Below are 23,251 nucleotides of genomic sequence, written 5' to 3' on the forward strand. Positions count from 1 at the left end.
GGAGGCGGGTTCAATTGAGGCATTCAAGAGGGCATTAGATGATTATTTGAATAGAAACACTGTGCAGGCATCCGGGGAAAAGACAGGGGAATGGCACTAATTCATGATGCTCATTTGGAGAGCCAGTGTAGACACGATGGGCTGTATGTCCTCCTGCACTGTAACAATTTAATGATTCTGTGAACCTTTCTGAAAATCTACACTCCTCTAATGTTGGCTTCTTGAGCATCTCTGATTTGAACTGCTCCACCATTGGTGCCCATACCTTCAGTTCCCCAAGCCCTAGGTTCTGGAACTTGTCTCTTCCTTGCTTTCCATCTTTAAGACACTCCATTAAACCTACCTCTTTGACTAAGACTTGGGTCATTTGACTTAATATTTCCCAGTTTGACTTGTCACGTTTTATAGTGCTCCTCCAAAGCACCCTGGAATATTTTATTGTTTAATAGGTGCTATATAAGTATAAGTTGTTGTGAGTGCTGCTGTTTGATTGATATCGGGTATACAATGTCCTGCTAGTTTGGAGTAGTTACTGGGACTCGCTTAGTACTACTCTCTGAGAGGGCAGGACTGTAAATCTGTTAACGTATTTGTAGACGTCATGATCACCTGCGGTCCATAGAAACAGTGAATTACTTCAGTGCCGAAGGAGGCCCTTCAGCCCATCGAAGCTGCACCGACCCTCTGAAAGAGCATCCCCTCCCTAGATCCACTCCCCTGCCCTATCCCCATAACCTCACCTAACCAGCACATCTTTTGGACACTAAGGGCACTCCGGGTGCCCCGGTTTCCTCCCACATTCCAAAGATGTGCAGGCTAGGTGGATTGGCATTGCTCCTGAGCTCCTGATGGGGTTAAAGGGATGGAGCAGTGGAGTGAGCCTAGATAGGGTGCTCTTTCAGAGGGTTGTTGCAGACACGATGGCCCGAATGGGCTCCTGCTTTGTAGGTATTCGATGAAAGAACAATTTAGCATGGCCAGTCCACATGCACATCTTTCGACTGTGGGAGGAAATCAGAGCACCCGGTGGAAACACACGCAGACAGGGGGAGAACGTGGAAATTCCACACAGGCAGTCACCCGAGGCCAGAATTGAACTCGGGTCCCTGGCGATGTTCGGCAGCAGTGCTAACCACTGTGTCATGGTGCCTTCTCTGGTCACAGAATCACAGAAAAATACAGTACAGAAAAGGCCCTGTGGCCCATCAAGTCTGCACTGCCGCATGAAAGGCATCCGATCTGCCAATCCTAATCCCATTTGCTAGCACTTGGCCCTTAGCCTTGAATGTTAAGACGTGTCACGTGCTCATCCAGGTACTTTTTGAAGGATGTGAGGCAACCCACCTCTACCACCCTCCCAGGCAGGTGTATTCACTCTGTGGGTGAAAAAGTTTTCCCTTAAATCCTCCCGCCCCTCCCCATGAACTTGTGTCCCCTCGTAACCCATCCTTCAACTAAGGGGAACATCTGTTTCCTATCCACCTTGTTCTTGCCACTCATAATCTTGCACACCTCAATCAGGTCGCCCCTCAGTCTTCTCTGCTCCAGTGAAAACAACCCAAGCCTATCCAAACTCTCTCCTTAACTTGTGTTCCATCCCAGGCACCACCCTGGTGAAACGTCTCTGCACCCCCTCCAGTGCAATCACATCCTATAATGTGGCGACCAGAACTGCACATAATAGTCCATCTGTGACCTCATCAATGTTTGATATAGCTCCAACAGGACTTCCTTGCTTTTGTAATCTATGCCACGATTGATAAAGGCAAATATACCATATGTCTTTTCACCACCCTATTAATCTGCCCTTCTGCCTTCAGAGATCTATCTACAAACATGCTAAATCTCTTTGTTCTTCAGGACTTCCCAGTGTCAGGCCATTCATTGAATATTTCCATGTCAAATTGCTCCTCCCAAAGTGTAACACCTCTCAGGTCCTCTCACCTTTCAGGATTAAATTCCATCTGCCACTTTTCTGCCCATTTGACCATCCCGTCTATATATTCCTGTAACCCAAGACTCTCAGCCTCACTGTTAACCACCCGGCCAATCTTTGTGTCATCCGCAAACTTACTGATTCTACCCCCCACATAGTCATCTAAGTCATTTATATAAATGACGAATAATAGGGGACCCAGCAGAGGTCCCTGGACACTGGCTTCCAGTCACTAAAGCTGCCACCTGTTGATTTGCCTTTTGGCCTGAGACCTCTTCTCAGTTTGTTTCTTTCTGCAGTGAGTACAATTACGGAAAGTTTGTAACAAGTTTGGACTGGATCAAAACTTTTTTTCCGAATGGAGTTGCTAACACGTCAATAGGGGGCCCCCCCGGCTGTTCTGTGTCGTTCCTGCTTAAACTGACATCAGATTTTAGCCTTGCTTCAGTGCAGACATTTTCATGTTCTGTAGTAATGATCTGCCTAAGGGCAGGTGCTCCGTTTATTTCTCTGTGCCTCGTGGTCTTGCCCTTTCCTTTTAGTTGCTCGTGAGACCTTCCCATTTTCAATTGCAATGAGCCACGTGACAAGGGATGGGTGGGTTCTTGCACTCTTCAAAGGTAGTGACTAGTTTACTTCCAAAAGAGGTAACTTTATAAATGACAATCTACAAAAAAAAGCTCACTGATTGAGGATTGAGAGACCAAAATATTTACATGGTTTAAAATACAAGAGCCATTCAGAAACCACAGGCACTCTCAAATTCCAAACCGTGGACAATCTTCAGTGCAAAATGCACTGTCACAACTTAACATACAAGACATAGCCCATTGCAAGGCTGTTGCATCTGAAATTTTCTCTGAGAAGGGATCACTGCTGCTTCCCCTTGCATTTACTACCTTTGTGCACCCAAATTCCTACGTGGTCAGTGTATACCGGTCAGTGCTAGGCAGCCCGGATTCTGTGGCAGAAACAGAATTTGTGGAATGGAGAGCTATTTACCCAGAATGCATCGCAGTTGAGAAACTGCTCTATGCCTGAGATTGAATGATGGCTCAATCCCAGGGATAGAGCGATTTTTCTGCTGTTGTGCATGCTGGGTAAAGAACTCTCTAACTCCTGAGAGGTAACGTTTGTCCTCTTAAAATGTTGAACCCTAAAGGGATGAATAAAAGGACTAAATTCTTCTCGTCTACGTTTAGCAAAAGATCTTTTGCTTTGTTCTCATACCAAATTTACCATTGCTATCATCAGGAGAAATTTAATTCCTGCAGTGGTTTACGTTTGACGCAAGGAGGCTCTTGCGTGCATGCAAAGGGAGCCGAGCTTGTACAGTCAGGTAGCTGTAGACACTTGCAATGGCTTTAATTTGAAGCTGGTGTATCAGAGGCATGAAAAATAACCTTTTGAGTGGAGGTCTGTATCTGGTGTAGAGGGAGAATAGAAGGCAGGGATTGCACTGTGTTGCTAGGTGCTTGTGACTGTTAAATCGAACAGGATGTTATGGAGAGCTTTACTTAATTTGCATATATGGTTTTTAAATATGTTTTTGTGCAGGCTATTCTGTGACTGACATTGAAAGTTTATGTTTATGTAAGTTCAGTAAAGCTGCTTGGTAGATCCTAGTTGGAATCCAAGTGCGTGAGGAGGACCTGGCGTTTGAGAAGAAGCAAAGTTAGTGTTAGCAGGGTGCAATCTATAAATTATTTTGCTGTTTATTCACTTGCACTTGTGCAGTGTTTAACTTTTAAAATTAGTATGTCATTCTTTTTCCTTTACTCGTTCATTGATGTGAAGTTTAAAATTTGCACAAAGTGCTGCGCTGTTCCTGATGTGTTATTCACCACTCTGCCAGGGCAGACTGATTCCCGCTCTCCATCTCCCATTGACAGCACTATGCTGCTGGACCCATGGACCCGCCTATGTCACTATCTCGGTTCAGCACTGCACCCGGGGTTAGGGAGTACAGGGCCTCCGTCCCTCTGGTGCCACCCACCAGTCTATCTAGACAGCGCTGTGCTGTGGGACTCTGGCAGCCACTGCAGCAAAGGTCTGAATTTCGACAGGGTGCGGGGCGAGGGGAGGCCTGATGAAGACCAATACGGAAGGACAGCTGTGCAAGGAGTGTGATGGGTAGGGCGGGGGCTCACGGCACCCAGTGAGGCGGATGAAGGAGATGAACAGCAGAATGCAGAGGGAAGATTAAGGGGAGGGACGTTGGACCCCAAGCTGACAGCATGAAAAACTCACAGACAAGGGGTCAAAGGTATACCACATTGTTTACTGGAAGGGGATGGGTGAAGACTCCAGAGATGGATCGAGGTCCAAATGGGGCATGAGCACCTCTCAACTGATGGGCTCCTGGGGTTGGGTATCCTGCCATTCTGGTCGGCAGGGCAAGTGCTGCTGGAGCTGCCCAACACCGTACTTCCTCTCAAAATAGGAGAATTGCACCCTTCATGTAAATTTTGGATGAATAACTGAATCATTGCAGTGAACTACTCAGGAATGCAGAAACAAGTGTTTCTCTCCTGCTCATTGATTGTACTCTATGGGTGGTAGCTCTGTGCAGCACAGTCTGGGGGAAAAAAAAGAGAACCTGCATTTATACAGCACTTAATGCCATTGGAAAAGTCGCAAACTAATTCACGTAGAATGGGTTCTATTAGGCGTTTGCTGTTACATGAAAGAACTGGTAATCGAGAAATTGTTGGAATATTCCTTAAAGTGACCCACCTGCCACCGGGGTTGGATTGATCTTCCAGCCAAGAGGTTTTAAAAAGACAATGTTTCTAGGATTTGTGAAAGATGATAATACTTATGATTCAACTGCCTCATAAATGGGTATTCTTGTCGGTGGGTGAGTCAAAAGAGGCTTTTTATTTTTCTGTGTTGAATGTACTTTGAAACCATTGGCCCAGTAATATGAACAGAGTCTGCATTTCTTTGGCTCTCCATTTGTCACAATACGTTTGCAGCTGTTCCTCTCGTTGACCACCCCTTCACCTCTACTTTTGACGCACTTTGGGCCCTGTTAAACAAACCCTTTTGTTCTCTCCAACCCTGGTTGTTTCCCCTTGCTCCCAGGGGACCTGGTGTGCCTTGGTTTAGCCATCTTTCACCATATCAGGATGAACCCACTGCCCAAGACTCATCCCGCAGAGCAACGGTAATCCCACTGTATTTTAGCCATATCTCTTCAAATCCTTCCACCGATTCACTTCATTCTTACCTTCAACAACTGTGAGCTCATTGGCTTCCTTATCATTAAGCTGGAGACCATCTATTCAGCCACTTCGCCGTTTGTATGATACTGTGCCTTTCTCTAACTTTCTCGACCCTCGTTAAAACCCACCTCTGACCACAGGTCCCCCCCGCCACCACCACCACCAAACCAAAGCCCACCTCCTCCCCCTCCCCAAAGCTTTCTTTGGCTTGGCCCTTTTCCTCTGATCACACCTCTGTGAGCTACTTGGAATGTGTCTCTGTGTAAAAGATGCTATATTAATCCATAGTGTTAAAGTACTTGAGTGAATTGAATAAGCAATTATATTGTGTGTATTTAATGGTCTTGCTTCCTCTCCAGGTTTATAGGGCTCCCTTGAGTATGAACACATAATGAAGCGCCGACTGGATGAGCAGGAAACGGTTTATGCGCCTCAGCAGCGTCGGATCGCAAGCAGTGCTGAAACATTTTCACACCAGCATCGCGTGCTCGCCCCAGCACCCCCTGTCTACGAGGCAGTATCGGAGAACATGCAGCCCACTGCTGGCATTCAGTACTCCGTCACTCCAGGATACCAGGTACTTTATTTTTAATATCTATTTACTGGGACTTCCTTTAACAGCCAGTCTACTGAACTTCAATAATTATTTGACAGTGGAGGCAAATTTACTTGGCAGTTCACTGCTAGCCTATCCCAAGCATACTTTAGCACAGCTTTTGTCTCTTGTAGCTTGCTGCTATTTGTAGTAACCTGCTTTCATTTTCTGTTCTGCGTTTACTGAAATTAAAAATTCTGTCCAAGCGCAATACTGTCTAATGTCCGATTTTTGGTACAAAATGTTATATAAATTTAAGTACAATTTAAAAACCAGTCTGAAAGTAGATCTTTTTATTTTGCAGGGACCATTGATTCCTTCCTGTTAACCTTTAGCTATTAGATTGTAATTACCTGTTGCTTCGGTACAAATGGGGCTTAAGTTGAAAATGAAACATTGGATGGGTTTAATTACACACAGTTGAGTTCCTATGATCTGGAACGCATCGCCAGAAAGGAAAGCAGCTTCAATAGTGGTCGGGAAATTAGAGAACTGCCAGAGATTGTCACCATTACTCCCCCTGAATCTAAGCACAATTTCAGAATTTCTAAAAATAAATTTAAAGAACCCAATTCATTTTTGTTCCCCCAATTAAGGGGCAATTTAACGTGGCCATTCCAACTACCCTGCACATCTTTGGGTTGTGGGATGGGACCCACACAGTCATGGGGAGAATGTGCAAACTCCACACGGACAGGAATCGAACCCAGGCCCTCGACGACGTGGGCAGCAGTGCTGACCACTGCGCCACCGTGCTGCCCCTACAATTTCAGAATTTAACGCATGTATGACAAAAGTTGCAGCCTGTGGTTCACAGCGCTGCCACAGGCTCTGCTTTAGACAACCTCCTCTGCCCACCCCTCCCAACCGAGCTTGCAATCGATGAAACCAGTTGAATTGGCAATAACTTCGCTTTTTCTCACATCATTGTTAGAAACTCCAAAAAGTGAAGCCCTTTTCTATAATGTGTAACTGGGTTTGTAACAGAAACCTGAATAGTAATCATTGCTGAACAACCTATCTGGCCCTGAAAAAAAAAGTAAAATGTTATTGTCTCTTCATTATGATATTTTAAAATGGATTTTGTTTTGTGTACAAGTTTGTTGATGACATTTCAGCTTAGTCCCAATTTTTAGTTCACGCTTTAATTTTTTAAAAAAGTGATTCAATTATTGCCTTTCATTCCCTGGTTTGTTGTCTGTGAAAATGATTTAATGTGACTGGCTACTTAGACAGGTTGACAACATTACTGTAGCTTGATGCAAGGAATCCTCAATGGGCAGTGTTACAATCCAATGCGTTGGCCCGCTATTTGTCGAGTTCCTGGTTAACCTGTCTACCTCGTGTAACGACCTAGGTGGTACATCGGTCAAGACGTTGACCACTGGTGGCTAATGTGGGTGTTGAAGACTTGGGCAACAGTGAGTTCTTCTGGCCTCTGAAAAATGAAAAGATCGCTTATTGTCACAAGTAGGCTTCAAATGAAGTTACTGTGAAAAGCCCCTAGTCGCCACATTCCGGCGCCTGTTCAGGGAGGTGGTACGGGAATGGCGGGATGGATGTCCACAGTTATAAAGTGGCAACGGCCAATCTGTGGCAACAGGAAGGCAGATATCCAGTGAAACTGTTTCCTCACCGTGAGATGGAAAGATATAGATAATAGATGCACAGCAGATCTCATACAGGCATGAACGTCACCCAGTGAACCAAGGTCCATGTCCCCCATTGAGTAACCAGGACAGGGTTAGAAAATGTTCTACTGGAAGAAAAGGAAAGGGAACATTATTGTCAGTATCAAAGGCCAGGAAAGTGATCACCTTATGTCAGTTCAACTTCAGAAGATGTTCGGTGTTGGAACATGGAATGAGCGTAGCATGTTTCCGCTTTGCAAAATACAGTTGCTTACAAGAGAAATGGAGAGAATTGGTGTGGTTCTGTGTGGGAAGGCAGAAGTGCTCTGGGTTGATCAAGGTCACTTTATAAATCTGGAAGGACAAACATGGTTTACTCCGGAGAAGATGTGCGCAGCCTGTATGGAGTAGCAGTATGGACACAGAAGAGTTTAGCTGGAACCTGAATCAGATATGAACCAATCAATGATGGGGTCATAGTTGCACGCCTTAATGTAAAACTAAGAGATATAACTTGATTTCAGCATACAGACCTACATTGACTGTTGTGGAAGAAAATGCTATGGATTTTTATCATGATATGTTGAAGGTGATGAAAGAAACTCGACATTTTGTTAGTTATGGGTGACTTCAATGCAGGGATTGGTGCTTCGGTTACGGATAGGGTCCAGACATCGATTGATCCATTTGAATTAGGAGAGGCTAATTAAACTAGAGAATCTTTTGTGAAGAACAGGATTTGGTTCTGGCCAACAAATGGTTAAAGCATCATCAAAGACGGTTGTATTCTTGTGTCTCACCAAATAGATAAACTAAGAATCAAATTGATTATGTTCCGGTAGCAAAATGATCGCGATCCTCTATAAAGAGTTGTAAGACTGTTGACGTGATCATCAATCGCTCGTGACGATACTGAAGGTCAGAGTGGGCAAAAAGATAAAACAGGTCTTGCTCGCAACTGAATTTAGACAAGCTGATGAGGCACCACAGTCCGTAGTGGAAATCACCAACAGATTTGAAGCCTACAGATGGTGGGCACAGAACAGCAGCAGAGCTTTGGCAAACCACAAAAACTTCTCCAGGATGTAGCAAAGGAAATGGGGGGGATTTGTGCAGCCCGAGAGGCGGAAAGGATGGATATCAGATGAGACTTTTTCGTTGATTGAAGCCAAGAGGGAGTCAAAGAGGGAAAAGGATGTGGATTGTTCCAAAGATTCAAAGACAGAACTTCAAAGAAAGCTGCGAGCGGACAAAGAGATACAGCTAAATGGTGTGTCATGAATTAGAAGTGGAGAATCAGAAATATGGAAATCAGTTTGATCAATTACAGGAAAGTTTCAACCCTGCTTTCATTGCATTCAGTAAACTTCTGGCAGGAATAAAATGGAAGTGAAGATAATTGTGAATACCTTAACGAGGATGATAGCAAGTGAAAATTTAAAGGCTAAATTGAACATGAGCCTCCTTCACTTCGAGGTGAGGTACAGCAAGCAATTCATCAGGTGGCCAGCCTTAAGGCCAAGGGCCCAGACGATATACTGGCAGAATTGGACTAGAAATGGACTAGCCATTTTACTACTGTGGCTACCAATGCAGGTCAAAGGCTAGGAATCCTACAGCAAGTAACTCACTCTCACACACACAAACACCCCCCCGCCCCGCCAGTTCACGTTGCACAGATCACTAGATCTTTCAGCGTGACATTCCTCGCGCTCAGCGGAGATCGCTGTTGCTTCACTGCTGACCACAAATTATGGGTCAGTCATTTTCAAAAGGCACATGTACGTGGGACTAATTGGATAGCTCTATCACAAAGCTGCTGCAGACACACTGGGCCAAATGGCCTCTTTCTCTGCTCTATCATTCTATATTTTGGAGATGCCGGCGTTGGACTGTGGTGAGCACAGTAGGAGGTCTTACAACACCAGGTTAAGACATAGACATAGAACATACTGTGCAGAAGGAGGCCATTTGACCCATCGAGTCTGCACTGACTCACTTAAGTCCTCACTTCCACCCTAACCCAATAACCCCTCCTAATCTTTTGTGGACACTAAGGGCAATTTAGCATGGCCAGTCCAACTAACCTGCACGTATTTGGACTGTGGGAGGAAACTGGAGCACCCGGAGGAAACCCATGCAGACACTGGGAGAATGTGCAGACTCCGCACAGACAGTGACCCAGCAGGGAATCGAACCTGGGACCCTGGTGCTGTGAAGCCACGATGCTAACCACTATGCTACCGTGCTGCCCAACAGGTTTGTTTGAATCACTAGCTTTCGGAGCACAGCTCCTTCCTCAGGTGAATGATTCACCTGAGGAAGGAGCAGTGCTCCGAAAGCTAGTGATTCGAAGCAAACCTGTTAGACTTTAACGTGGTGTTGTAAGTCCTCTTACTATTCTATTTTTTAACATTTGGTACCCTTTTTTCACCTTGTTTTTAAAGCTTTTTAAAGACAGCCCGGTGACACTGTAGTTAGCACTGCTGCCTCACCGCCAGGGGCCCGGGTTCGATTCTAGCCTGGTTCACTGTCTGTGTGGAGTTTGCACGTTCTCCCCGTGTCTGCGTGGGTTTACTCCGGGTGCTCAGGTTTACTTCCATAGTCCAAAAATGTGCAGGTTAGGCGGATTGGCCTTACTAAATTGTCTTAGTGTCCAAAGATAAGGTAGGGTTACGGTATTGTGGGGGAGTGGACCTAGGTAGGGCCCTCCTTCATAGGGTCGGTGTAGACTCGATGGGCCAAATGGACTCCTGCTGAACTGTAGGGATTCTGTGATTTAAAAAAAAAATGGAAATTTACATTTTTTATGTTGCGATGTAGCAAGCAGAGTGTTGGAGAACAGTCTGGTGATAAAATACTGTTAATCTTGCCACAGCAGTCTGTAAGTTTCTAAATAAATCTGTTTTTGACTCTATTGTTACTATGTATGTGAATTAGTGTGAGGAGCTGGTGGAGAGATCATTGGGCATGTTAAATAGAAGTTCAATGGAGTTTCCCCTGAAGTTTATCTCCATTTAAGAGACAAATTGATCTGGTATAATGAGTCAGAATCTGATCGAAGCAGGGGTACATTATAGAATCATACTGAATCATAGAATGGTTACAGGCATAAGAGGCCATTCAGCTGGTCATATCCGTGTCAGCTGTTCTGCAAGAGCAGTTCATTTCGTCCCACTACCCTGCCGTTTTCCTGTAGCTGTGTGAATCTTTTCTCTTCCGATGATAATCAAATTCCTTTTTGAAAGCTTCAATTGTCTCTACCACACAGTCAGGCAGTGCTTTCTAGGTCCTAACCACAAGCTGTGTGAAAAGGATATTCCTCATGCCTCCGTTGCTTCTTTTGCCAATCTCCTTTCTCGGTATCCCCAAATTCTCGCTCCTTCCCCAATGGGAGCAGCTTCTATCTTTCTACTCTGTCCAGACCCTTTGTGGTTTTGAACGCCTCTACCAAATCTCTTAATCTTGAGATTAGTCCCAACTTCTCCAATCTGTCCTTGTAACTGAAGTTCCCCATCCCTGGAATCATTCTCGTGGATCTTTTCTGTACCCTCTCTGATTTTGCCGTGACCGTGTGCAGACAACCTTTAGCCAGACGTGTCAACATTTAATTTCCACTGGACTTAGAAGAAAATCAATAGTAGGTGTGGAGTGAGTAGCCTGCTGAATTGAAAACAAGTAAGAGTGTTTCCTCAGTGGAGAAGTGTTGCACCTCTTGAGACAGCACTAGCAACTATACATTGAGTGAATTGCAGGTGTAGTCCTGTATCCACTGTAGAGCAGCTGGGTATCCACCAGGGCAATCTAGTGGCAGCAGCTGTGTACATGGATTAGTAACATTACACCACAGAATACCATCTGCAATTGGGACATAATTAAGACTGAAGAGCAACTTAAATTGAAATACTTAGTCAAAATCATACTGGAGCAATATTCCTTCATTAATAAATTGGAAGCAAGGGATACTGTTTCCCCCACACTTCTACAGGTAGTGCCCAAAGGCTGTGAATCTGGAGTTGGCTGAAGATGCTTCCACACCATAATCACATCACTGTGGCATCCTAACTTGTTATCACACAAGGAATACTTGGCACTCGCTGCCGGAAGCTGGTCTCCCGTGTTCCGAGAACTAATGATTAGGACAACCCAGTGTATGGTGCACCAGAACATGTTCATGTGGATGGATAGGTGCATTCAAATCAAACACTTCAAAAGTGCATATTGTGCTGCCTCTTGGGTTATTAGATCTCAGTTATTAGACTGAATAATTCTTTGACTGACATGTTGATTACAATCTTTTTTTAATGTATAAAACTAGGTTACCAAGAAATGTTTACGTTTCATTAGGCTTTCCGTTCAGTATGGTTTAAAAAGAGGCAATTTGGAAAATTTGTATTCATTCAGAAAACTGATCTAAGTAGGAAATGACTCAAAAATCCATTCAGTGTTAATGCCTCAGGGGCAGAGGGAGCATGTGATGAGCAGAACCTCGGGGACACTGAGTGCATGAAGCCTTTCCTCATCCACCTGTTCCTCAGCATGCCGAGGGATATAGGACTCAGCCAGGGATAAGTAAAGCACTGTTTGCATATCTAGTTTTCTGCCTCCTCAGGATGTAAGACTGCTAACTTTGCTGTGATACTTTAATGTGGCTATGTGGCATGCTGCTTTTACTTAACATCCTGGATTTTGACAGTATAGGTGCATGGGTAAGCAATTTTACAATATAGGCTAGAATGCAGATACTTGCTCATCAGGAATTGTGCGGCAGCCACCTCACCACTTGTGAAAGTCTGTGTAAGTATCTTTCCTTAACATGTGTTTAATGAAAGTAAAATCATCTCTTGCCTCACTGTAGCTCACTGAGTCCGCGTGTACGCAGCATGTGTGATTTATGTTAAGGGTGTTGGTATGTGTTCAGCCTCTTTACTGGAAGTGAGACTGCTTCATTTTCTTGTGTCATTATAGTGTTACATAGAAGATTTTGATAAGCTCCACATCCAGTGGTATAAATAAACGTTTGGGGCCAAAGGAGGAATGGATTCAGTTTTTTTTTATAGAATAGTACAGCACAGAACAGGCCCTTCGGCCCTCGATGTTGTGCCGAGCAATGATCACCCTACTTAAACCCACGTAACCCGTATACCCGTAACCCAACAATCCCCCCATTAACCTTACACTACGGGCAATTTAGCATGGCCAATCCACCTAACCCGCACATCTTTGGACTGTGGGAGGAAACCGGAGCACCCGGAGGAAACCCACGCACACACGGGGAGGACATGCAGACTCCACACAGACAGTGACCCAGACGGGAATCGAACCTGGGACCCTGGAGCTGTGAAGTATTGATGCTAACCACTATGCTACCGTGAGGCCCCGTGAGTTCAAGGACAAATATTCACCTTGCTGGGGAGAAGGCATAATGAGTGGTATGGTCACTGGACAAGTATTCCGGAGGCCCAAGCTAATGCCAAGGGGATATGGGTTCAAATCCCACCACGGCAGCTGTTGCAGTTCAAATTCAATGAATAACTCTTGAGTATAAAGCTACTCTCACGATGACCATGAAATTATCATCAGTTGCTGTAAAAACCCGTCTGGTTCACTAATGTCCTTTTAGGGAAGGAAATCTGCCATTCTTACCTGGTCTGGCCTGCATGTGACTCTCAGCAATGTGAAAGGGTCAAGCGAGCCATTCAGTTCAGGGGCAATTGAGGATGGGCAACAAATGTTGACCATTTCTCATGAAAGAATAAATAAAAAATTGCCACATCTCATAGCCAGTTGGTTTCTGCAAACCTAATATTGGCTCACCGAAATAGGCAAACTGTAAATATTAAACCTGCTGATTAATGGAGGTAGTAACACCCCAGTTCAGTACAATACAGTACTAGCACAGGAAGCCAGTTGAGCTGTGTTAGGCTTAATTTCCGAGACATGATACCTCTGACTTCCGTATATGAAGTTCTTTCCTGGTCTTCAGACTGTTCAGGTGGAAAGCTGATGCAACAGTCTTGGTGGCTTTTGGTTGAAATCTTCACTTTCTGACAGACAACTTGGATTTTCAATGAGTGTTTTCTCAATGTCCTGATGTCCTTTAGCCTGGAGCGCCAGGGCCAAGTTGTCAGCACGTGGGAAGAACTGAGTTTGTGGGAAGACGTCACTGATATATCTGTTGCAGAAAGCCGTGCAAGGGCTGATCTCTATGGGAACCCATTGTTGGTTTGGCAGGGGCAGCTGATTTGGTCTCCAGGGTGCACGCTGAATTATGGAGTTGATTAGTTGTAAGGGTTTAGTACAGCAGATGATTTTGGAGAGTTTCAGCAGCATGCCTGTGAGCCACACTGTCATAGGCACAGGATACGTCAACAACGGCAGTTCCTGACTTCCAACTAGCCTTTCTGGAAACAGACCTCAATGCCTGATGATCTCCTGAAGCAGTTGCAACTTGTGCGGAAACTTGCCTCTTCGGGGCTGGGGCTCCCAGAGGGAACTCGGTCTGTTCAGCAGGAGGCATTCAAGACCTTGTATGTTATTGGGGGGTGGCTGGTGGCTGCGTGGGTCGTCGAGTAGCTTCCCTGGCTTGGCAGTGACCACTATCTTAGATTAGTGCCAGATGTCTGGAATTGTGCCTCTACTGTGGATGCTGGTAAACAGCTTTGCGAGCCACTTTCTTCCCTGGATCCAATGTTCTTCAGGAATTCCGGGTAATCCCATTGACTCCTGCTGTTCTGCCTGACCTGGTAGCTATCAGACGCTGTCCACTTCCTCTGTGTGTAACGGCTTGAGAAGTCTGTCTGCTCTCCTGCAGTCTTGAGAGACTGCATCAGGAGTGTTTTTACCCTCCTTTCATCTTCCTTCTGGCCAGTATATTTGAGTCCGTTGCAAGCTGTGAAGTGACAGCATTAGCGTTGATTCTGGGCTGCTGATGTGGCTGTTTCTCAGCTGTTACCAGGTGGTGTAGGAGTTTCATTGCCTTTGGGATTTAGTGCCTGAAGTCAACCTTCTCCGCCTTGTGAAGTGTCCTTCATAAAATAAACTGAGAAGATCTGTCGCCACATTGGGGCCTCCATTTTCTCTATTCTTCAAGGAGCCATTCACTTGCCAGGATCCCAAGGGGATGAAACTTTGCCTGAAACTCTGGGGAACAATTTGGTGGCTGCCAGTATGAGAAGTCAAGTAAAGTGGTTATAGCTTTCAGGGAGGGTTGGCATCCGGTGAATGGTGGCTTTTCCAAGTATCTGCTGTTGGCATCCCAGTTACCCTTCCTCAGATTGCAACATAATTTTGGCTTTGAATTGATGGATGTTAGTTCAAGGCCAGTGTGAATGAGGGTTCAGTGATGATGAGGGAAGATGGGCAGCACTTGGTGGGAGCTGATCAGTGGTCGACCATTGCTGTCCTGTGTTGTGAATGAAAGATCAGATGAGTCGCCATCTATGGAATGCACTGAGCACAGGTTTTAGGTGATGCACGGAGGTCCGGTGGGACAGTTGTTCTCCCAGTTGTTGTTGAAGGTACCCCCATGTGTGCTGTTGGCTGTTGTTGTAGTCGCCTGTAAGAAGTCTTACAACACCAGGTTAAAGGGCAATAGGTTTGTTTGGAATCACTAGCTTTCACAGCGGAGCTCCTTCATCAGGTGAGTGAAGAGGTAGGTTACACAGACATATATATAGACAAAGCCAATGATGAAAGATGATACTTTGAATGCAAGTCTTTGCAGGTAATTAAGTCTTTACAGGTCCCGACTGTGCAACTGGAGAGAGGGATAATCACAGGTTAAAGAGGTGTGAATTGTTTCAAACCAAGACAGTTGGTAGGATTTTGCAAGCCGAGGCAAGATGGTTGGGGGGGGGTGTGGTTTGAGACCGTACTCATGCGTGCGGAACTTGGCCATCAGTTTCTGTCACCAGTGTACATGGTTGAGTACGCCAAGGCTGTATTATGAGGTTGAGCCATAGGTCGTTTGGTGGTATGTAGTCATTTGGTCATGTTCAGCTTACCTACTTTGTGATGGAGTTGGGGTCATCTGATTTTAAGTTTTCGCGTCTTTGTTGAGACGTACAATGAATTGGTATCTGGGAATTTGGACTTGATTGTTGGACTGGTCCGTGAGGTTAGTTTCTTAGAGTGACTATATCTGCATTCCTGTCAGAGTGTTCTTTTGTGAGTAGTTCACATTTTGTCCAAGATAGGCCTTCCAACATTGAGTTACGGGGTTAGGTGGGGTTATGGCAATTGGGTGTGGGGGGGGGGGGGGGGGGGGGGGGGGGGGTTTGGGCCTAGGTAGGATGCTCTTTTGTAGGGTTGGTGCAGACTTGATGGGCTGAATGGCCTCCTGTGCTGCAGGGATTCTAAGATTCTTGACAGCATTGTAGGTTTTCAGGTTGGAAAACATACTTTTACAGGAGGACCACGGGACGGTTGCTGTCTCCTTCCCAGTACAACAGTGACTGGACTTCATACATCTGTTACTGTCTAGAAGCCTGGATGGTGGGTTGGGTATATTTAAATTTGAACGGCATGGAATTCTCTCCTTGAATTAAACTTCCAGTCTGCATGAAGAATACAATGGTGAAGTGTCACGTTATCCACTTCAGTATGAAAAACAGAAAAGCAGAATATTGTTAGCATGGTGGGAGACTGGGAAATGGTTGCATTCAGAGGAATCTGGCTGTCCTTGTACATGAATCACAGAGAATTAACATAGGGACATGGGATTTGTCCTCAAAAACACTGAAAGATTGAGTAGATTAGGCCTATTCTCCTTGGAGTTTAGAGGAACGAGAGGTGATCTGATAGAAATATAAAATTCGAACGGGTTTGACGGTCGCTGCTGAAAATATGTTTCTCCTGGCCGGGAATCTACAACATGGGGCCACAGCCTCCGAATGAGGGCCTGGCCATTTAAGACTGAGATAAGGAGATTTATTCACTCCGAGCATTGTGAATCTTTAGAATTCTCTCCCCCAGATAGTATGGATACTCAGATATTGAGTATATTTAAAATGCAGATTGATAGATTTTTTGTTCCTAAGGGAATTCAGAGGTATGATATATGTGGAATGATGGAGTTCATTAAATCCCTACAGTGTAGAAGAAGGCCATTCGGCCCATTGAATCTGCACCAACTGAAAGAGCACCCTACCTGGGTCCACCCCCCTGCCCTACCCCAGTAACCCGACGCATTGGCCATGGCCAATCCAGCTAACCTGCATGTCTTTGGACTGTGGGAGGAGACCCACGCAGACATGGGGAGAATGTGCAAACTCCACACTGTCACCCAAGGCTGGAATTGAACCCGGGTCTCTGGGGCTGTGAGGTAGCAGTGCTAACCACTTTGCCACTGTGATCAATCGTGAAGGCGTCCTAAGGACAAATGGCCGTCCTAATTCTTATGTTCTTCTAAGGTCTTTGCTTTTGCTTATCTGGAACTGGCTGTTAACCTTCTGAGCACCAAAGCATTGTTTCCTCTTGCAAATGTGTGGATTAGCAAAAACAACTTTCTCCAAACTTGTACCGATGTTTAATTGCCAACTCGGTTCAGTTGCTAAAGTAATACTTCAGCCCTCACAAGGTTGCTGATACTGTGCCACTGTTTTCTGGCGGAGGTAAGTATTTCCATTTTCGATTTTGTGTATGTGTATTGAGAGGTTGTTCCCAGCTTCTTGTCAGTATCAGTATAATTGGCTACCAGGTGGGCAGCAGGGTAGCACGGTGGTTAGCACAGTTGCTTCAGGGGCCCAGGTTTGATTCCCGGCTTGGATCACTGTCTGTAGAGTCTGCACGTTCTCCCCGTGTCTGCGTGGGTTTCCTCCGGGTGCTCCGGCTCCCTCTCACAGTCCAAAGATGTGCCGGTTAGGGGATTGGCTATGCTAAATTGCACCTAGTGTCCAAAAACTGTTAGGTGGTGTTGTAGGGACAGGGTGGAGGTATGGGTTTAGGTAGGGTGCTCTTTCCAAGGGCCGGTGCGGACTTGATGGGCCGAATGGCTTCTTCTACACTGCAGCAAATAGAAGTTCTTACTTTCTGCTGCTTTACCATGAGGATGCAGATGGCTTCTGTTTGGCAACACCCAGATAGCATGGCCAAGATCAGGAACTTGCAGTGTGACGAACTGCAAAGATCGGGTGCAGCACATTAGAAGATCGGTATACTTCACTTTTGGTGCGTCCACTCCATGCAATGTTTTCAGTTAATATTTCTGTACTACTACCTTTCCTTGTTATGTGACATGACCAAAGACGCCTGCCAAAGGAGTCGCTAAACATCATTGGCTTGCAGAGGAAGTGCATTCTTTCACTATTCTAATGTTGCCTAAGATGTTCAGCATAGAACAGTCACCTCACTTTATTAAAAAAACACTTGGGGGGGTTGAACCGATTTCAGAAACAACATTCCCGTTGAATAATCCTGTGCCGTACCATGCCTTTGTCGCACAAGTCAAAAGGGATGCAGAATAAATTAAATGACCAGAATGTGTGCTGTAAACTTTCAAAGCGCTTGCTTTGCCTCCAGGGTGGGATCTTCTCCCCACATCTCAACCCAGAGGAAAATGTAGGAGCTGAGTGGAGCGTGATGACTTCCTGGCTTCAGTTGGGTAGGTTGGGAAAATCATAAGCTAAGTCGCACTGGGCTTCATGCCAAAGTCTTTCAGTAGCTGACTCACAGTATTGGCCTGTGAGCAGGTTAGCTTCCTGGTTCTTGCACGTGGGAAACAGTAGGAGATAGTGGAATACCTGAGAAGCTATTAAAAGATTAAATCGTTGATAGTAGTCAGCTTATTAAGCAGAAATAATAAGCTTCCTTGCCAAAACAAACCCATTTTTAAAAAACTGAACAAAGACAGGCAAATGTCCATTGACTGTGCTCACATTAAACGAGAGGCTGTGTTGTTTTGTCTGGGAATTTATGTAAAAGAACATGTAATATTCTTCTAAATAAAGCATTTCAGCCAACAAGGTCTAATTGATAAGTGAATGCTGTCTGATCCATCGAGAGATCAGCTGCTACGCAGTCAGAAGACTATTGCTCCGACTTATGTGCTTTGGACAGGCTGGTTTAAAAACTTGTAAACTTGTGCCTCCTGCATCTTATTCCTGGAAAGTCTTTCTGTACATTGCACATGTCTGCTGTTTCAAATTATGATACGGAAATTGGCATCAGGTGGTGTGTGATGCCTGAAGTGTGGTGTACAGGAAACGTTGTAATGTACAAGCAGATCTGTGGTATTGCTCACGTTGAATTGGAGGAGGCTGTGCTTTATAAGTGTTGTCAGTCTGATAATAATAATCGCTTATTGTCACAAGTAGGCTTCAAATGAAGTTACTGTGAAAAGCCACATTCCGGCGCCAGTTCAGGGAGGCCGGTACGGGAATTGAACCCGCGCTGCTGACATTGTTCTGCATTACAAGCCAGTTGTTACAGGAAGTGATATAGAGCAGGAATCTCTTTCTTGCTTGCGCATCCTCCATCTCTTCTTAATTGAAAAGCTTATATGTTTGTCTGCTGGATGAGCAGTGAAAAGGTTATTAACTAATGATAATCATTAGGCTGGGTTTGCAAGGAGGTCACCGCTCAAATATTCAGAGCAGGAGACAGAGGCAACTTGACATGTTTCTCAACTGGTGAATATGAAGGGTTAGTAATTAACCTGTGGTATCAGTGTGTCAGTCACCACCTTTTTCTGCTGCAGGTTTCAGCCATGCCTCAGAGCTCTGGCAGTCACAGCCATTCTCCAGCTGTACACAGTGGGCATCATCACACTGCATCAGTTCAGCCGCATGGACAGCAGGTGGTACCCCAGAGCCATCCCCATCCTCCAGGAGCACCAGCCACACCAGTCCAAGGACAGCAGCAGTTCCAGAGGCTAAAGGTGAGCTCTCATTACCTCAACGGGACTGAATTTTTAAAAACAAATCTTCAAAGCTTTTGGTGAATACTTTTAAAAAAACTTTAATTTTATACTTACCACCCAAAATTTGAAATAAGATTAGCTCCATTACTTGTCCCGTCATTTGCAGATGCACCCCTCGGTTATGTCCACTCTTTTTCTTTTCTCTGCCTAACTCGCCTGTCATTTAGATTTACTTGTAGTTGAGAGAACCATGTATTTGCCTGTCAGAGGCTGAAAGGCCAAAGATGATAATGAGCTTTTAATCCAGTTCAGCAAGACTGCCAATGCTAGAAATCGCAGATTTATTCCGCCTTTTGTAATAAGGCCTAAATACCTCTACCGTTAATGTGAACGATAAAGAAGTAACATATCGGCAATGTAATGAGCTGGTAATGAGAGACTTGGTCATTTTAGACCATCACTTAAGGATCGAAGAAAGTGGTTAGGAGGATTTATTTTGTTCATGGAGAGAGCTAGCATGTGGGATTCTTTACCGGGCTCTGTGATTAATAATTAAAAATACAGTGCAAAAAGGGTATAGGAAAAGGGGTCGAAATGGATGGTTCCTGCACAGAGTGAGCTGAGTGGCCTTCTTTTGTGTCATAAGATTCTGTTAGTTCAAATGACCACATAAACCACAGGAGAGAAGAGAAAACAAGTTAGGAAAATTAGCCGGAGCTCGAAATCATGTAAGGGGATCGGGGTTATGGGAGAAGACAGGAGAATGGGGATGAGAAAATATCAGCCATGATTGAATGACGGAACGGACTCGATGGGCCGTGGCCTAATTGGGCTCCAATGTCTTATGGTCTTATATAATAATATGGGGACCAAGTCTGTAGGTGAGGTTTAATTCTGCTTTTATTCTGCCCTGAGTCTCTGTCATGATAGTTGGCCGACTGTGGTGCTTGAACCTGTAATTTAAACTGTAGAACTATTAGAATAACAATATTGTTACACAATCTCTACAATATTACACCCTCAATATAAGATTCTGAGTTATTGTAAGATCTGTACACCAGTTTATTCTGCGGCTATGTTAATATATTGTGTCAGACTTCTGGCACTCTGACCGTACAAAGGTGAGATAACATTTTTATGAAAGGTTGATATAAACACTTGTGTGTGTGTGCGTCTTACATCATCTACTTATTCCTGAGTTTTATTACCTCATGTTTTGTAGTTTTCAAGTTTACACAGAATCTCCCTCTGTGCCAATGTTGTTCACTTGGCTCCATTTCAATTTAATTGTAACCTACACTACAGAAGTGACTACTTCTTCAAAATTAATTTGGTTATTGTAACGTATATTCGGGCATTCTGAGAATGCAGTAAGATACTGTATAAATGCAGGTTTCCTTTCTCTTTTGTAATGTGTCTCTTTACTTTTCGTTTTCACACTGCCCCCTTGCCCCCTCTCTCATTCTCTCTTGCGCACTTTCTCCACATTCTTTTACACCGTCTTTTCTCCGAGTTTGATTGGAGGAATGTGGCAGCAGTGCGAAACTGGGTAACTTGGTGCAGCAGACATTTTAGAAGATAATCGCTTGAAAATATTATCAAACATTGCATGATACGGTATCTGGCGCACTTCACCATCATAACAACCTTATCCATTGGTGCACAATCTGCCTTTTCCCTCCCTACAATATCAGGTGTTAATATCAGTATTTCTTTATCATTCTGTGGTGTGCCTTTCTGATGTTCCATTTCTGATGCTGATATTGCCTAATGCAGTGATGTACTAACACCTTGTGTTGCATTTATGGTCAAAATGTTACTTATTGGCCCTCTTGCGTTGTCCGCTGGCAATGTTGTTTAACAGTGCTGTTGTGTTGCCATGGCAATTTGCTTTTGAGGGCTGTTGTATTACTTGCCATGCAATGGTGTTATTCTTTGATGATCTGTTGCATAACAGCCCCAGTGCTGTTACTAATGTAGAGTACAAGTTTAGCATTAACAATCATGACTGTATTTCTTGCAATTCCCTGCATGGTCATTGGTAGTGCCAATTAGCCATAATCCATGAGGTACCATAGGCAATCTCTCTCTGTCAGAGGGAGACAAGTGGTTCCCGAGGCACTGATCCTCGTCAAGCGTGGGACCAGGCACAGAGGTAGCGCTCTATGAACTACTGAAGCAGGTACAAGGTTTGAATCCATGCTGTTGCGGTCATTCTGCACCACACTCTAGCCATCTAACCAATTGAGCTCTCTGACCCCCTACAGTGCCCTGCATGAATGTTAACTTTTCCCGATGATTTTGAATAGATTACTCTGAGGGTATTGTCACCTATTCCCTTTTTTTACTCTTTAGCTTGAAGTTATTGTGCTAAATCGATGTTTCTGCGGCACCGTCAAACTGCTGTCCCTTTTTTGCCTTCTATTTTGTCAGGTTGAAGATGCTTTGTCCTACCTTGACCAGGTGAAGTTACAGTTTGGAAACCAGCCCCAGGTTTACAATGACTTTCTTGACATCATGAAGGAGTTCAAATCTCAGAGGTAGGGTACAGAGCGATTCTCTCTCCTTGCCTGTACCATAAATATGGTTGCACAGACTGAGACAACTGCTCTCACTATTTTGCATTTTAAGAGAATTGTGATCTATATGTCAATTAATGCAGGAATCTTAAAGTTGTTACTGTGCAGAAGGAGGCCATTCAGCCCATTGAGTCCAATCTGGCTGTCTCGAGAGCAATCCAGTCGATTCTGCACTGTAAGATTCTAAATCCATATCGATAACATTCACTGATCTCCTTTCATCAACCTTCTTTGGTCCATCATCAAAAAATGTAATTAGATTAGTCAAACACAATCTGCCTTTTACAATTCCATACAGGCTTTTCTTAATTACCCAAACCTCAAGCGACTTAATTATTAATTAATTAATAATTTGTTATTTTGTTAAAATCTTATCCCCCACTGATGTTAACCTGACCAGCCTATAAATACTACAAATGTTTTTACACCTTCCTTGAGTAGGAGTGTCACATTTACCACTTTTTAGGCCTCTAGCAAACCACCCCCATATCTAGGGCAGATTGGAGGATTTTGGCACGACCTTCTGGCTTCTCCACCCTGACTTCTCTGAGTAACCTGGGGTGCAAACCACCCACATCAGTTGACTTCTTAACGCCGAGCACTGTCAGCCTTTCCCTCTAATCAATTTTCACCCCATACATAACCATTAGTTAGTGATATTTTGGCAACTTCCTCTTCCTGAGTAAATACCGATGCCAAGTGTTCATTAAATGTTCTAGCCTTGCCCTGTGCCTCAAAACATGTATCACCTTCTTTGTCCCTAATAGACCCCATTCTGTCTCTTACTACCTACTTAGTACTAACATGCTGGGAGAAGGTTACCTTTTATATCAACCTCCATTCTATTCTTTTTTTTTTATAAATTTAGATTACCCAATTATTTTTTCCAATTAAGGGGCAATTTAGTGTGGCCAATCCACCTACTCTGCACATTTTTGGGTTGTGGGGGCGAAACCCACGCAGACACGGGGAGAATGTGCAAACTCCACACGGACAGTGACCCAGAGTTGGGATCGAACCTGGGACCTCAGCGCCATGAGGCGGTTGTGCTAACCACTAGGCCACCGTGCTGCCCTTTCCATTCTATTCTTATACTTTTTTGCCATTTGCATTTTCCTCTTCACTTCCCTCTCAACCTATCGCATTTGGCCTGGTTCGCGCTTGAAGCATTTGCAGGATGCATCATACACCCTGTGATTTTGTTGCATCAAAACCTATCTCCCTTGTTAGCCAAGCCACCTATTTTAATTTCTCTGTCTTCCCCATTTGTTGGAATACACCTAGCGATATCTGAAACATTTCTTCCTTAAAAAACACCCATTGTTGCATTATTGTTTATCCTGCCAGTCTTTGGTTCTGTTTTACTCCTACGTTTGCAGTTAACCCTCTTCCAGTTTAGAAGTACAACATTAGATTGCTCCTT

The 23,251-nt window shown here is 44.5% G+C and overlaps 1 protein-coding gene across 1 annotated transcript in view; it reads left to right on the plus strand.

The window, feature by feature from the left end:
• Nucleotides 1-5,530: 5,530 nt before the first annotated feature.
• sin3aa (SIN3 transcription regulator family member Aa) overlaps nucleotides 5,531-23,251 on the plus strand; it is a 79,876-nt gene continuing 62,155 nt past the window's right edge. Inside the window, 3 exon segments of the mRNA XM_038784079.1 lie at nucleotides 5,531-5,740; nucleotides 19,088-19,267; nucleotides 21,683-21,789. Of these exon segments, the coding sequence (XP_038640007.1) occupies nucleotides 5,555-5,740; nucleotides 19,088-19,267; nucleotides 21,683-21,789 (473 nt within the window). The 5' untranslated portion in view covers nucleotides 5,531-5,554.

The sequence above is a fragment of the Scyliorhinus canicula genome, chromosome 24 (genome assembly GCF_902713615.1).
Source record: "Scyliorhinus canicula chromosome 24, sScyCan1.1, whole genome shotgun sequence".
NCBI lineage: Eukaryota > Metazoa > Chordata > Chondrichthyes > Carcharhiniformes > Scyliorhinidae > Scyliorhinus > Scyliorhinus canicula.